This window comes from Eublepharis macularius, chromosome 14 (assembly GCF_028583425.1).
Source record: "Eublepharis macularius isolate TG4126 chromosome 14, MPM_Emac_v1.0, whole genome shotgun sequence".
Classification (NCBI taxonomy): Eukaryota; Metazoa; Chordata; class Lepidosauria; order Squamata; family Eublepharidae; genus Eublepharis; species Eublepharis macularius.
The window spans coordinates 25,734,014-25,751,281 of record NC_072803.1 but is presented as its reverse complement, the minus strand read 5'-3'; the positions used below and the strand labels follow the sequence as shown (position 1 = coordinate 25,751,281).

Genomic DNA, 17,268 nt, shown 5'->3' with positions numbered 1-17,268 from the left:
CTGTTGGGGGGAGGGTTGGGGGTCTTACATTTGGGGTGGGGGTTGCATTTTTGCAGTTTGCATATTTTTGCATTTGGGGTCTTGCTTTTTTTTTTTTGCATTTGGGGTCTTCCATTTTTTTGCCTCGGCCTCCCACCCCCGCTGGCCGCCTCCTCTTGCAAGCTGGATCAGTATGGAGCTAGAGAATATCGTGGCCAATACCGTCCTCCTGAAAGCCCGAGAAGGTAAGCCGGGGGCTTCCAGCCTGTGCGCTGCGAGCTTGCGCTTGGGTTGGTGGAGAGGCGGGGAGATGTGCATCGCCGAAGCCGCCGAATGATTTCGGCCGAAAGAAAGTTGGGGGCCGCGCATCCGGCATCTAGCCGTTACTGAGCGCACGGGCTCCGTTTCCCGGCGGGGGGAGGTCGTGTTCTGTGGATGCGCGTCCGGTGGTGTAAGAGGGGAGGGCGGCGGCGCGTGCATCGGCATGGCTCTTCCGATCAGCAGAACGGGGGCTACTGAGGCTTCCCGGGGGGGGGGGGTTGCCAAATGGAAGTATGACACTGGGGGTGGGTATAAAGAGCCATCGACTCTTCGGGGTGAGCGAAATTGCTCGAGAACAGCGCTGTGGCGGCACCCCGGTTCCGGAATAAGGTTCAGTCGAACTTGCTCCCGAGTAAGCGTGCCGCGTAAAGACTTTTGTCCTGATGGGACTTCTCGAGATTCCAACCCTTCCGTGGTCGAATTCCTTTCTGAGACGTATTAAAATTGGCTTAGGGTTCCAAACCTCACTTCACCCACTTGTGGAGTGGAGTGAGCCCTTTGGCCTCTGTCTTTCCTCCTGTAAAATGGGCATTTTACATTTTACAGTGCAGTGCTATGCACAGTTGCTCCACTCCAAGGCTGCTGAAATCTATATGGGTTCCCATTGGGATAACTTGAGCAAGATTCAAGTCCAGTTTGCACCTGAGAAACCAACTAGATTTCCAGTTTCAGAGCTTTTGAAAGCCAAAGCTCCCTTTGTCAGAATAACAGTTATACTTCTAAATGTATCTAAAGAAGGGAGCTTTAACTCTGGAAAGTTAGTACTCTGAAAATCTTCTGATCTTTAAGGTACTACTAGACTCAGATATTTCACTGTGTGCCTCATAGCTTTATCCCAAATGAGCTGACAGGGAAGTGTCTGATGAGGAGATCTTTGACTCTTGAAGTCTCACACCCTGGAAATCTAGTTGGCCTTTAAGGTGCCATCCAACCCGATTCTACTGCAGTCCATCACAGCTATCGACCTGCAACTGTTACACTAAAATTGTGCTGTTGATAGCCTATCCTGTTGGGTCTCTGCAAATACGAGCCCTGTAAAAAGGCTTTGGATGTTAAAGGTGAAGTATGCATTGTTCCTAATCTAGCTTCTCTATCTGCTTTCCTTTTTTAAAAAATTAAAGGAAACCAAGGACAGGTACCCCTCATTGGTATCTATCTGTATGGCACATGATGCTAATCCTCATAGGCTGAGATGGCATTGGAAGGGCACATGTGATAGATCCACAGGTCAGATTTCTCATATTGGTGCTGATGAATGTAGTAGAAAAGAAGGTCAAAATTGCCCAAGAGAATTGTAAGCCTGCTTGCTTTAAACAAATTTGACCTTTATGAAAATGCAGGTATGGTTGACTTTGGAGGATGGCGATTTCACAAAGCTCTGCAAGTCAGGTTTGCATTGCCGATAGCATGAGTGAGTGTGATGCTGTCTAGCCTTGCCCTGAGACAGGAAGCTTGGCTCAGGAGATTGCTTTCTGCTTAGAATTCATTCTCTCTCTAAAAGCTTGTATTGATGGGGAAATGGAGAATGCCTTATGGAGGAGCCCTTCCAATGAGTGCATGAAAAACTGGAGCAAAAAGTGACTACAGCCTGTACTGATGCATATGAACTCCAGAGATCAGTCTCAGCAAAATTAATATGTTGATCCAGTTCTGTTTGATATACCTAAGCATGTTGGTGCAATAGATCTAATGGGATTTTTCTTCCCTAGGCTTCTGGAACAGAAATTCTCACCTTGGTAGGCTTTCTGGCCCAGCAGGGCATGCTGTGACTGGGCTCCAGTATTGCTCTTTATGTCTACTCATGATGCAACAATCCCCACTGGCCCAATAGGAACACTGTCCCAACCATTTGAATGAATGACGTGCAGGAGGCAGATGCGATTCATTGCTGAAAAGTTGCTTGTCCTCGCATAACCTCTGTTTTTTAAAAAAAGATACTACAGTTCTTGAATTCCTAACCCTTTTGTAATTGGGCTCAGAGCCTCTCAGAATGACTAATTTTGTTGGGAGTCAGAGACATAAATTTTGTCTGGTTGCAACCCGCCGAAACAAGGAGCTAATTTTCTAGTTCCGAAAGATGGCTTGCTTGGAAAGCTGCAATTCAGAGTAGAATGGGAGTTGGGTTGAGTCGGGGGCATATCCCTTGAGGTCCTCGATGGACCCAGAAGCAGCAGCAAAAGCAGATTTCTTCTATGCAAATTAGAGGTTTGGTTCCATACTACTGTTATCTAGATAGCAGCCCTGACCAGCCATTGGCTGAATGGGTGATTTGTCTTGAGGGATGTTCACGCATGACAAACTTACACCAGCATGACTTCCATGTAAGGAAACATGCAATCATGCATGCATGTACATGTGGCTATCACTATATAATCATGATGTGGGGAGCATTGATTGGCAAAGAGATCCCACAGTGAATATGGCCAAAACAAAGATGCATTAGCACATTTTTAATAACTGTTTAGAAAGTTATACATTGCTTCCTTGAGAAGCAACATCTGGCTTCAGCTTTGCATGCTCTGATCATTTTCTGATTAGATTACTACAAGGCAGTTTGTATGGGGCTACCTTGAAAGGCTGGTCTTTCAAAGTGGTCTCTAAAGAAGCTCCCGATTTTTGAAGAAACTTCCACTCGTTTGAAATGCAGCAACAGGACTAGCAGTGGGAATTCATCATTGCTCCAGCAATGAACAAACTCCACCGCTGGCAGGTTATCTCTGGGTCTAATGTAAGATGCTGACACCTTCTTTTAAAGCTCTAAAGCAGTGGTCCTCACTCAGTGGTTCTGGAGCCACGTACGGGTCTTTGACATGCCACTTGGAGCTCTTTTGAGCACCATTCCTCAGTGTAGCACCTGCTCCGTGTTTTAGGTGAGTGGGCATTGCCTTTGCCTGGTGGAGCTTGTAGCTGGCAATTGGTTCCCATCTTGTAACAGTCAGTGCCAGAGAAGTGGGTAAGATGTGAGCCTCCCTGAGTTGCTGGCCTCATGGCAGGCCTGGAAGGAAATGTTGCTGTTACGGCTGATGTGCTTCTTCTTTGGGGTAATGTGCTTCTTCATGAGACACAGAGCGAGCACCACTGCCTGAAAAGGTCTGGATCCATGATGTCTGAATGGCTGCCAGTCCAACAGATAAAGATTTTCATCCAAGGCCCTTTCTGTGTGCCTGTGCCTTCGTAGGTGAGGTGGATGGTCAGAGATGGGCTGTTTTCTGTTGGGGCTCCTTGACTCCATGAAACTCCCTCCTCCTAACCACAAGCCCAATGCCAAATCTATTGGCTTCGTCTGAGTGGAGTAAAAAACTCCCTCTCCCCGGTCATTTATTTGTATCTGAATTCTTCTATTGTATTTTCGGCATAGATTGATTTTTGATGTCTTCCATCTGACAACTATTGCTGTCATAAGTCTCTTTTATATAATTCTAACTGCCATTTAAACTTTTTAAAACTGCTGCATTGTTTTATGCTTGGCTGAAATGTATTATTTTTAACACTGCTTTGTTATGCTCGTTTTGATGGTTTTTTAATTATAAGCTGTCCCTGAAACGTTGAGTTCAGAGAACAGGGGAAAAAATCATTTTAAATAATCCGATCTTGACAGAACAGTCTCCCCTCCTCCGCATAAAAGGGAGAATTCTTAGGCAGGGAAGGGGAGCTAGTTTACTGAAGTTTTAAAAATCCAGACAAATTTGTGGCAGGATAGTTCTATTTATTGCTATGAAAGCTAAACAGAGCCTCCATGTTCAGAGGCAGTATACCTCTGAGTACAAGATCCTGGGGGCAAAGTGAAGATGACTCTCACTGTGATATTCTGAATTCAAGATTCCAGGGGTATTGAGCTGGCTACTGATAAAGTACAGGATGGGCTTTGTTTTGACTCAGCTAAGTAATTTTTAAATTCTTAAGGATAGAGGATTTAAAAGATACTTCAGAGAACAATACTATGTAGGCCTACTCAAAGTGGTACTTAGGTCTGTTCATTGTGTCTTATTCCCAGGAAAGGGTCACATTGTTGGTCAACTGTTTTATCCAAGAAGACGCAAATTAGACATGGGCACGAACCGAAAAAATTTAATGAACCAGCGGTTCGTGGTTCGGTGCCGAAGACAAACCCGAACCAGCGAACTGCAACAAACATTTCCCATTGCCAAACCGGTTCGAGGTTCGTGGGCGTCAGAACGGCCCCTGTTGGAATTAGAGAGCCCATATTCCTGGGGAGTGTTTAACAAGCTCTCCTCCAGCCATTACCCAAGTTTGGTCAAGATTGCAATAGGGATCCAAGCTCCAATTAAACTCTCTCTGTCTCTCTCCCCAAAGGCTAGCAAGTAACGAGCAACAGCTCTGTCACACGCCACTGCTCGCTGAAAGTGAAACCCAGCCTGGGAGCTCACTGCTTCTTATAAGCTGAGGTCCCATTGAGCAACATAGGAGGTTTGTGGTTGGCCATCAGAGCTGCCTGTCAGGGTTTGCAGGGATGAGATTGGAGTGCCCATGGCTACAGAACATCCCCTCCTCCTCCTTCCCCCAGGTGTCTTCTCCCAGGTTGTAACCACTTTGCAGCTCCATGGTTGGAAGGAGGACCTGCTGATCAAGGTAAGCTGGGCTTCCATTCAGGTTTCCAGGGCGACAGAAGGAGTGCAGACAGAGTTCAGGCATTCCCCCGGCTCCGTTTCCAAAGGAATTGATTGATGGTGCCTGACTGTCTGGCTTCACGAACTGCGGACCGAACCGCGTCTCTAACAAACGCTGGTTCATTGGCCATGGACGCTCACGAACCGCTGGATCGTGAACGGAAGATTGGGCGGTTCGTGGGTTTTTTTTGGTTTGTAATGTAGTTCGTTCCCATGTCTAATGCAAATACTACAGTCTTGCAACTAGTAAAATTCACCTCCAGCATGGAAATTTTACAGAAGTTCTCTTATTCTAAAAGACTTTATATTACTAACATATGTGTATGTGAACAAGTAGGCCAGTATCTTTTTATGTGTCTAGGCTAGTACTACATGTAGTTTTATTTGCTTTCTGAATCTTACAGTATTCTAGAACTATTTACATTCTCTTTCAAGCTTCCTGAAGGAACTTGCAATAAACTCCTACTGGATGTATAGTAATGGAATACCAAACTATTACAGGCCAAATGTGAATCCTAACTGTAAAACTAGGCAGGACCAACATTAAACCTCCAGCAGAAATGCAGTGGAGACATTTGAAGATATGGACCAAGATCTTAAAGAGAGATGCAAAGGGAAGGAGACAACAGCGTGCATGAATGGAACCAAATCATCTTGAGTTGGCTGCAACCAGCTTTCCCATTCAATATCGCCCAGTTCCCTCCCTTATATTACAACCCCCCTCCCATGAAGCTTTTGTACATGCAGGATCCATCATGCCCAGTACAGCTCTTTTGGTGGTCAAAGCCCTCCTTCCTTTTCCACCACTGGAAAAGCTGGTTAGATCTAACCCAGTGACATGAACAAGTGCTAAATGATGGAATCAAATAAAAGCTACCATGGGCCAATTGATGGCAAGTGACTCTAGCAATGTGCTGCTGATCTGAAGCCCTGGTCTTGTTTCAGACCTGATTGCTAAACGGGGGACTATTGGTTTTTCCTGTGCTGTGAAATTAACTGTGTTTTGGCTTAGAATGGAACTAAAGTTTCATATTGATCAGGGGGAACTCTGCTTTTACTGGGGTCTTGGAGACCCATAAGAAAGGACCAGAAGATCTGAACATTATAGATAGTGGGTCTTGCCTGTTCAGGAATGATGTTGATGTGACGTGGCAATGGGGGGGTGACTTCTCCTGAGCAAGACAGCGCAAGGAGTCCTACTCAGACTTTTAGTGCTTGATGGAAACTGTAGCTGTGTTTTCTGATTGGCCAGTTCCGAGTGAAACCATTTTAAAAAATACAAAAAGTTGGGTTGAGATTTTCCAGGGTGGCAAAGGCAGATGTTCAGATTTTTCAGTATCTTTGAGCACATCTGTTTTTAAAAAATTGGACACGTCTTTCTTCCCCCAGCTCTGTTTTGGTGTCCTGATGCTGTCAAATTATAGACAGCTCTGAATATTCCGGATATATTTTTCCATTGGCCTTAAGTCTCTGCTTGCTTACTAACACCCAGACATAGCTTCTTGGGATGTTTGTGGGTGCAAAGCTGCTGCCACAAGCACTAACAAAGGCGAGATCTTAAGGCTGTAAATCATCCAGTGATGGCCTTAGGCTAATAGAATGTGAAATGTGAAGTTTTGCCAGACAGTGACCACACTCAAGTGTACACATGTCCCAGGTTCATCATAGTACACATATATCTGGTGTGTATATACCTTCCTGACTCCAATTCCTTCTTTCCCTTCTGATGTCTTGATGATTGTGAATGTAGATTTTCCTAAATTGTTCAATACCAGAAATGGGAATCTGGTACTGGAGTAGTCAGATAAAAACATAGGAGGAATGTGCTCCATTAATAAGTACAAGCAACCTAGGGGCTGTATGGTGGTGGTGGAGAGTGCCCTCAAGTCATAGCTGACTTATGGCCACCCCGGTGGGGTTTTCATGGCAAGAGACTAACAGGTGGTTTGCCATTGCCTGCCTCTACAAACCTGGTCTTCATTGGAGGTCTCCCATCAATTGCTAACCAAGTCTGACCCTGCTTAGCCTTTGAGATCTGATGAGATTAGGCTAAACTGGGCAGTCCAGAGCAGGGCAGGGGCTGTATGGTTGGTAAGTCGATGGATATTGTATCTTCTTAAATTGAAGGTTATGCCAGCTAAAGGATAAGAAGATAGAAGGCAAAACTGGGATGCAGGACATCTTATATCATGTGTTTCTTCTCTGCTCTCTGGTGCCTGATTATTATTATAGCAGTTGGGCTTTGTGGAACATGTTACAATTCATCTGTTGCCTCCTATCCTCCACACGTCCCATCTCTGCATCAATCTCATTTTTAGTTTTCCTTTGCTTTAAGAAACCCGCGATGGAATACCTGGTACTACCTCTCCCCTCATTTTTCCTCACTGCAGGTGAGTACAGTTGCAAGAGAGTGATTGGCAGAAGATCACACAGTGAATATGAAGCTGGGACTTCTCAGTGATTCTTAATTTGGGGCTATATACTCTCTACCCAGAAAGTGATCAACAAACCCTGGGGGCCAATCAGGATTTGAGGCAGCCCCTTCCCTCCTCTTGCAATGGATTCTGTTCTGTCAAGCAGGTCTCTCTCTCAGGCCAGCACAAAGCAAATAGAAATCAAACCAAACATTAAGGAGGTGGCTGATGGCTGAACATTGAATGTATTCCAAAGATCTGTGCATTGTATGCATGCATTATATATATACACATAGTTGCTTTCTCAGTCATGTTTTTTTGTGTTAACGTTTTTGGGTTGTGATTTGGGGAGGTGCATTAAATAATGATGTTGCATACTTGATGGGCAGTAGTAGATTAAGAACTGCTGCTCTGATTACTATGCAAAACCGACTGTCTCTAACTTAAGCATTACTTGATTTTATGGGAGGGGGTGGATTAACTAGTCTGCAAATAAAATTCTCTTTCCTTGAACTTAAAAATTTCCATGCATGTATGAGACTGCGTTGCACTAAATAAGCCCATTCCACCCACCTTAGACTAATATTGTCTAATCTGCTTGACCGTGGCTGTGCAGGTTCTCAGGACAGACCGAGGCAACATTTTTGCTTCCTGAGATCTGTTAACTAGAAATGCCAGGGCACCTCTTGCATGCAAAGCATATGCTCTGCCACCAAACTGTGGGCCCTGCAACGAAATTTCTTTCCTTTTTTACAACATGCGTGCTAGGAATATGTGGTGTTTGACCTCTGTATCAAACTGCCCTGATGGGGGGGGGGCGTAAACCAATTTGTGTATAATGGGAAGGGGGTAATTTAAGTCCTGAGATTTAATTTGATGAAGTAGCCCTTCTCAAATGGTATTTCTGAACGGTGGCGCTTAAAATGGAATACTGAATTCTAAAGACAGCTGGTATTATGAAAGAAATGTCTTGATCAGTGTCCCAGGCAGGTGCAATGAATATAGATTTATAGACTGCAGGTGTCTATAAATCTTATAACAACCACACACTCCATGGATAATGCTTTTACTGCCCTGGGAGCTGAACTACCAAAAACCTTGATTGCTTTCTGAAGTTCTTGGAAGGCCCCAGTCAAGGCCCCGACCTGTATTCGAATGCTGGCTTTTCCTGGAGAGTTCCGTCTTTTATTTTTTCACCGTTGAGCAGGGATAAATTAATTCATCCACCTGATACAGATATTGTTTGTCCCTTTCTCATCATGATTGGTAGGTCACTGTTACCACCCCTGCTTATCTGAAGCATGGTTATCTCTTGCTGCTGCTTATCAGTAGGCTTGGAGCTACTTAGAAATAAATGCAGCGATCAGCTCCTTGATGCAGCAGCCAAAAAAAGTTTCACAGGCCTTCAGCCTATTTGCCTGGTATGAAGAGTAATGATGAACTGCATTTAATGGCTTTTGTAGGGAGTGAATGAAAGCAATACTCATCAATGCTTTGCATAGCACTAGAGAAATAATGAAGATTGTGTGTCAAAGCCATTTAACATATTCTTGGGCACAATCCCACTTCCTCACCTGTAGCTAAAGAATATGAAAGCAACTCTGTTGGCCAGTGGTGTATCTAGTTCAGCAACCTATTTCCTGTAGTAGCCATATGGATGTCCCTGGAATTCCCACAAGCTGTGGCACTGAGGCCAAAGCCTCTACCTGTGATTGCGCCCTAACAACTGGTATCCAGAGGTATATACTGCATCTGAACACGGAAGTTCCATTTAACCGTAATAGCTAATAGCTGTTAATGATCATATCCTCAATGAATTACTGTAACCCCCCTGTAAAAGTCAAAACCTGCACCTGGGACAATGATATGGTAGATAATGGACCTGTCCCTTAGGTCTGGCTAGAATGAGGTGTTTAACTTTTTCTTCCTATGTTGAAAATAATGGTTCCTTAAGATTGATGTTTGCCTGAGATTCTGAGCAATTTTCATCAGTCCATTCATGTTTTCCTCATGTGGAAATTGCTTGATGGTCTTACTAGTTTGGCCATAGCTGCAAAGCAGGGCCATTGCTCCACACTCCACCCCTGCCACCATCTAGTGCAATTATTTTAAAAAATATTTTTAAAGGAATTATTTTAAAAATTAAACCTTATTGTTTTTACAACCTAAGTCATAAACAGCAAACCCTCATGAAAATTAAAACAAACCTTATACAAAATAGAAATAAAAATATATGAAAATAATAATGTCAGGTCTAGGCCTAATCATCTAGAAAAGGTTTCCAAAGATCTAAAAATAAGTCCATGCACAATTGTTGTTTATGTGCCATATGTTCAAATGCTGATAAGGTTGTAAGATCCTCAATCCATTCATTTATGGAAGGTGGACCTTTATCTCTCCCATGTTGTAATACAAGTCTTTTAGCTCCAGCAAGGGCATGAAGGATCCACTTTCATTGACCATTGGTTAGCTTCCAAGAAACAGCCAAATAGTTTAGAAATACATAATGACTTTCTTCTCCAAAAGACCAAATAACTGGATATTCCCAAAGCACATATTTAAAATGTGTCCTGTAAGTGACAACACCAGCAAGTAGACACTTTACTTAGTCCTTTACTGCCCTGGGAAGCTGAACTACAAAAAACCTTGATTGCTTTCTAAGGATCTTGGAAGGCCCCCATCAAGCGAATCCAGACATGTATTTGAATGCTGCCACAGATGTGCATTTGCTGGCTGAATATGTCGCAGAAACAAGAGGTATACAGTTTAAGGCCATATCCCACTGCTTTGGCAAAAATCTGCAATTATGACCGCAGTGAGCAAGTGTTCTGCAGAGAAGAGCTCTGCTGCTCTAGGTGACTCAAGAAAGCAAGTTAACCCCCTTGCTATACAGGAACGTCAAGCGAAGACTGCCCTTAACAAACCTGGGGTAGATTGGAGAACGTGGGGCCTAACTACATGGTACATTGTTAGGGGTTTAGCCTCAGTCCTGCCAACCAGAATTGTAATGCGAGTCTCAGGTGGGTGGGGGTCCAATTTGGTTGAGGACTGTTGTGTAGAGAGAGGGTTAGTAAGCCTTCTCTCCTATGCCATTTTTCTGACCTGAAACACCCCGGGGAGCCACTGTTTGCCATGTTGGGGGAAATTGTATGTACTTAGGGGCTGCATGTAAGTTGCCCTCTGGGGCAAATAGCAATTCCCAGGAACTGTTTCAGGTTGAGAAAACGAGGATGGGTGGGTAAAGAAATTTAAGCCCTATGCATCACAGTTCTAGGAATTAAGTTCCGACATGGAACTCCCAGAGCACATCTGGCTTACAGTACTCTGGTTGAATCTATGAATAATCTCATGCTTTTTGGTTCTAATTCCTCCCCTAAATATAGGGCCCCACTATCCTTTTTCTCCATCTGGTATAAACTTGTAGCACATTCCTTTCTGCACACACCTGTGTGTCCATGCAACCATACACATGAATTTGTACATAGATACAATCTCGGGAGAGTAATGGTGTCTTTTAAAAATATGTGTAATACATATTTCTAAAAAATGTGTAAACAGAATGTGTCATGGTAAAAGGCTTGCAGCCTGCTTCCCTGAATTCCCGCAAAGTCTACCTGTTTCTTGTCATCCCTCTCTCTAGGCTGGGGCACTGCTTAAACAAAGTATGTCAAATTTAAGGGCCCAAAGCAGGAACTGATCTAGTTGCCTGCGCAGACAACAGCCATCATTATGTTTTCAACTCTGATGTTAATCCCAGAAGTTAAACTTCCAGAAATTTTGAAGGCAAGGGGGAAAAAAAACAGAATGATTTTTTCCTCCCTGGTTTTTGAGGAAAAACTAAAATATCTGCTACATTTATTTCTTATTGAACCTAAACTTCTCATTGAACAACATAAAATGTGTCATAACTTGGTTAGCATATAAAATTGTACTATATCCAGTATTACATGTGACCCATGTTGCCCAATCTCATCAGAGGTTGGAAGCTGAGCTGGATCTTCCCTGGTTAGTATTTGGTTGGAAAATCACCAAGGAAATCCAGGGTTGCTACGCAGAGGCAGGCAATGGCCAACCACCTCTGTTCATCTCATGCCTTCAAAACTTTGTGGGGTTGCCAGAAGTCAGCTGCTACTTGATGGCACTTTACACACAGACACACGCAAAAGACGATATATATCATAGGAGTTTTTCCCCCCAATATTCCCTCAAATTTTTCAATTTTTCCATCAGAAACATTGAAAAAAAGTCCGGGGGGGGGGTAGAGGAAGTTCTGGTTTTCAAAACATTTCTGTGTCCCCCACCCGTCTTCACATCTATATTGAAGACATCTCCTCCTCTGTACATCCTCTTCTCTTTCTCCCAGCGTCCAAGTGTGTCTGCTTTTCCCCACACCAGTGTCCCTTGTGAAGTTCTGCGCCACATCAAGGGCTTTTCACTATTGAACTGGATATGGACTAAACAATATGTGTATCCTCCAAAGACCTCGTTTGATCATGCTAATTCATTAGCGTGGGTAATTATTCCTGTTGAATTGTATTCTGCCCAGAGAAGCAGTCGGCTCTACTCACTTGGTGGCCTGCAAATCTCTATGTGGTGCAACATAACTTGAGTGAGGTTTTCTGTGACTTTCTTTTTTCCCCTCCAATCATGTCTGGCCTGAGGCCGCTGCCTGCCCTTTAATTATGTGGGTTTGGAACACCCGGACAGAGCTGATCGGGAGATGACCTTGCAGCAAGATGTCTGAAGACCCTTTCTCTGCCAAGGGTTCTGTGAGGATCAGTGCCTCTTGTGTAGCATCCAGACAACCCTTGCCGAACAGTGAACCGAACAGCAATTGGCCTCTGTCCCCTGAGTCACTAGCATATACCTTGCGGCATGTAAAATAATCACACTTGCAGAAGTATTAAATATGTATATTTTTTCATGATGGTGAATTTACTTGCTTTTAGGGTTTTCTTGTAGAATTTGGTATTATTACCAAGCTCTAATATGGTGATGGGCAGTGTGGGGAATACGAAGGGAGGGGTACAGACACTTCTTTGATAATGTGTCCTGGGAAGCAAGATGTAAACTTAAAAGATGTCCATCGGCTGCAAGAGCAAAAGAGGGTGTTACTTGAGAAGCACCATCCATATTTCTTGAATCCTGTAACTACAAACTGGGAGGTTTTGAGGTTGATGTGCTGTAGTGGCAAACATTGCTCAGTATACCTGGAAGTTCTTGGTTTGATCCTGCTGCCTCTGTCTAATGGTTTTTCTCTGAATGTTTCTAATATTCTAAAGTTCTCCATCTTAGGGCAGCACCCATTGTTGGGCAGAAAGTTGTAAGCAGCGCTTTTTGTGTTGTTGCTTTAAAAAAGTGCCAATTCCTGCTTCCCTCTGCAGATCCCCACTAGGTTGCACTCTCTCTTTTACTGGCTAAGTAGGGTAGGCCAACTCACAAGAATCGCTAGTGGAGAGCGCTAAAAAAAAGGTGCCACTACTTACTACTAGTGAATGCTGTCACAGAAGAAGCCATGCCTATGACTTAGGTTAAGTTGCAAGAGCACAACTGGCCGCAGTTCACCCAGTGGGATTTATAGTCATGTGGGAAATTGAATCCTCAGTCTTCCCAGTCTACATCACACTGGCTCTCTCACTGGGTTGGTTGGCCTTAGGCAATCCCCCCCCCCCTGCACATCTCTGTATCTCTGCTTGCCATCTGCAATGTAGGGACAGTAATAGTCTACTTTACAGGGAAGTTGTACAGAATTCTGAAATACTTGTGAAACATTCAAACATAAAGAAATATGTACATGCAAAGTAGTATATTATTTCCCTTTTCTTTTTAAAAAAACAGCTTTGGGAGAAAAACATAACAGGCAGACAGATTTTCATTAAATTCCCAGGTTTGGGGATTTCCTTGGGCATGGTGTAGAGATTGAAAAGTATACTGAGTGGTATACCTTGTCTGCACCTGTAGCAAAAAGAGGTAGAAAGGAGATGGAAGATTCTATAGCTGGTTGTTTGGACCACAGTAATTCAGACTGCAGGCAGGGGGGATCTTTTTTTTAACATTCCTCTGCATCTAAATCTTTCTGCAAGTAAAAAGCTAGCAGAGAGAGAAATGGCTTGGTTTAGTTCCTTTCTGTCTGGATATAATTGTTACTTGCTGGGAGTTCTTCACACAGAGGAAGCTTTCAGAAACCAATCTACTTCCAGGTTTTATCCATTCATGCTTGATCTGTCTGCTTCTTTACTCCTTGGGCAGATGGAGGTCATGTACTGTGCCAAAAAACACTGGGGCAGCAGTTCTCACTGGCTGTCTTACAGAGGTCCGAGGGGGGCAGTGCAAGACCTGCCAACGCAGCTCACCTCACCCCATTTTGTATGGAGCATAATGCACAGTGCTTGGATTCATCAGAGGTGCTTTAAATATATATAATTCATTAGTGCATATATTAAGAGACTGAACAGAAAGCATTGCACAGGCCTTTGGAAACTCTCTTGGGTAGGAAAAGGGCCTAGGGTTATCAATCTCTCAGGTGGGCTTAGAGTTCTCCTGGAATGTACAACTGATCTCCAGACTTCAGAGATCAGATGGCAGCTTCAGATTGTGGTCTCTATGGCATCGCATGTCTGCTGAGCTCCCTTCCGTCTCCAAATTCTGCCCTCCCCAGGCACTGTCCCTAAATCTCCAGAAATTTCCCAAACTGGAGTTGGCAAGCCAGTGATTAGGACATATCCTTTCCTCCGCATGCCCAAAAAGAACACTGGGAATTTTATTGCTGATTGGTACACTGTTTATTTTATCAAAATATTTTTATCCTAGCTTTAGGCATGTTGTGTTTTCAGGGCTGTTTACAAAAATACATGAGAAAAGAGCGCATAACTAAACAAGATCTACAAAACTAGCATGGTGTGTTGCTGATGGAGAAGGTCTCAGTCTCGTTTCTCTGCTACATATGGTGCAAACCCTTAATCTAAGCCCCTGCACACACAGGATCCCACACATTTGATCTCGTTGAATGGGCACAGTGTCTAACTAGGATCTGGGAGATCCAGGTTTGAATCCCCACACTGCTATGAAAATTCACTGTGTAATTTTGGACCAGTCACTCTATCTCATCCTAACCTACTTCACAGGCTTGTTGTAGGAAAGTTAAAATTAAGAAGAGGAAAACAATGTTGTCAGGCATTTTGGTTCCTCGTGGAGGGAAACATTAAGTTACACATAACTTAGTAAGAAGCTCTGTTTCGTTTGAGGTGAGTAATGGGCTTGTTGCCGAGGCCAGCCCACCCTGGACTCAGGCTCTGTAAAGTGAACCCATCTCCCCCCTCCCCATGCTTGGGTCTCGAGGAAGGTGAAACAGTTCGTCCATAACCTACACCTACAAACTTTTGTTGCTGTAGCTAAAGGCCATTGTAAAACAGGTTAAGATCATTGGTAGAAACCAAGAATTTCACATACAGACAAGTCGAAGTCATGAACAAAATCATGCACATTCATATTAGCCAGAGGTATCATTTAGATTTTAAAAAAAGAAAAACCAACAGTGTGTTTGGAGCTATTTCTCCACATACCTTGCTCAAATTTTCTTTCAGGCAATTACAAATAATGCCACCTGATGAGATACTCGTTTATGAAGGAAATATCCTGTGATGACCAACCAGTATACTGAGAAAAGAAGGGTGGAAGACAAAAAAATCCCTCTTGCGGAATCATACAGTGGGCACTACGGATTAGATCTTTGACATATACTCAGTCTGTCTTTAACAGGGATATGCTGCTCTCTGAATATGCTGTAGGCATCTGTTGGAATCTCAGTTTGGTAAACAGGTGGGTAGTTGTGTTGGTCTATAGTAGCAGAACAAAATTAAAGTCCAAATAGAGTTGCCCGGTCCCCCAGGGTCCAAACCAGGGATGGGAGGGGGTGTCTTGGAGAGAGCATGCGTGCACTCTGGAGTCTTTGCTGTCATGCCAGGAATGATGTTATTACTGGCGTAGCAACAAAGGGAAGGCCTCCATGTAGGGTTAATTTCCTTAAAATCAGCTCAAGCTCCCAGACCCGTTCCCCATGCCTTCCGCGCCTGCTAGCTGGGTAAGAAGCGGCAGGGAATAGGGCATTCCGTGTTTCCCTGGGGAACCCTAGTCCTGCAATCCCTAAAGGCCAACAAAAATTTCCCAGGTATAAGTTTCCATGAGTCAAAGTTCACTTGGTCAGATGTAAATTGGAATGAAGATCCATCAGTCCTTATACTCTGCAGATAAATATCCTTCTGGATATAAGAGCTGAAGGATCTACATTCCTATTTGTTTCTGATGAAGTGGGGTTTGACTCACGGAAGCTTTTAACTTGGAAAATTTTGTTGGTCTTTAAGGAGCTACTGCACTCATATTTTGTTCTCAGTTCTGTGGACACTTTCTTTAAATTTGGAAAAGAAAGATTCTATAAATAACTGGAGATTTAATGATTTTTTTTATTACACTAAACAATAAGAAAGCCAGTGATTTCTTATTATTTCTCTGTCCAGCTGCGTTCATGCATCATTAGACAATGGGCAATTGTTACACTTGTAGTGATCGTTCACAATGGGATTTTCCTGTGTGTTGAAACTGATTGCTAGGCTGTAGCACATCGGTAGAGTGATAATTCAGCAATGTTTGGATGCCCACGTGGGCTATTTCCAACATAGAGGTGGCAGGGAAGATGCTAATAAGCCTTGTAAGTAGCCTAATGGCTGATCTTCTGAGGCAAGTAAGTTGCTTCTAGGCACCAAAATTGGAAGGATTTTTTTTAAATTAGAAAATAATTGGTATGTCGTGGTTTTTTGTTTTACCCATCCACAGCAGTTGGAAGATGGAGTGGGGGGGGGGGTCTGGCTTCCGCCAGAGAAATCCTTAAATCACCCTAGTGAGTTATGTCAAAAATCATTATCCTTTTAATGCTGAGACGAAATTGATGTCTTGAGGCAGCAGCTTGCCATTCATGCATGAGTAGCTCTGTGAAGTAGGCCGCAACTGTTCCTGTTTTACAGGAATGGCAGTTGGGAGATTTAAGTCAATAAATAAATTTATACCTGCCATTCCCCCCTCCTCCACAGCAACCCTATGTGGTAGGTTGGCCTGAAAGTATGTGACTCACCCAAGGTCGCCCAGCAAGGATCCACAGCAGAGCGGGATTTGAATCTTGTTCCTAGTCTGACACTCTACCAGCTATACCGCACCGGTATGTCCAAGGACTCCTGCTGAGTTCTTGGCTGAAGAAGCATTTGGAGACCTGATTTCTCAAATCCTTGACTATTCAATATCATATTTTCCTGAAACGAAGATGACCAGGAATGTTAAGACAAATCCCCTAAAATGTTATACACACAAAAATGTTTTTGTCTCTGGCCCTAGCTGTAACTAAAACATTAATGTAAGACAACACCTTTTTTGTTGTTGTTGTTGGCATACCTGAAAGAAAAAAACGGGACTTGCATTTGAGTAAATACAGTAAGAACAGTAGATCATACCGAGGCAATAAGTATTTAAATTGCAGAAGGGGGCAGGGAAGTGGCGTGCCATTCTTTCTGGCATCTTTAACCCATCACTGTCTTTATTTTTCTTAATATTTTTATAAGATGTCAAAGCTGTTGTAATTCCAGAACCTCAACAGGGATGGGTGTTTGAAGAAGACTATGAGACTGGAAGGAGGCAGGAATATGGGGTGGGGGGAGAGAACGTCCCTGCAACATTTCCTGTCTTGTGGCAGCTTTGAGGCAAACGTGACCTGCGTGTACAGCTGTGCCGGTGTCAAGAAACACACAGACTGGAAGGGTTTTTTTTCCCCCCTTCCCTCATGTGAGGAGGTTTGTTGATACAACAGATTGGAAAATGCTTATGCCTTGCCATTTGGTGCGTGGGCTTTCTCTCCTCCCCCTCAGGATAATGGTTTTATTTTA

At 43.6% G+C, this 17,268-nt stretch overlaps 1 protein-coding gene across 1 annotated transcript in view; it reads left to right on the top strand.

The window, feature by feature from the left end:
* The first annotated feature begins 71 nt into the window (after positions 1-71).
* LOC129342267 (G protein-coupled receptor kinase 5-like) overlaps positions 72-17,268 on the top strand; it is a 113,413-nt gene continuing 96,216 nt past the window's right edge. The window contains exon 1 of the mRNA XM_054997948.1: positions 72-224. Within this exon, the coding sequence (XP_054853923.1) occupies positions 173-224 (52 nt within the window). The 5' untranslated portion in view covers positions 72-172. The remainder of the gene's footprint in view (positions 225-17,268) is intronic.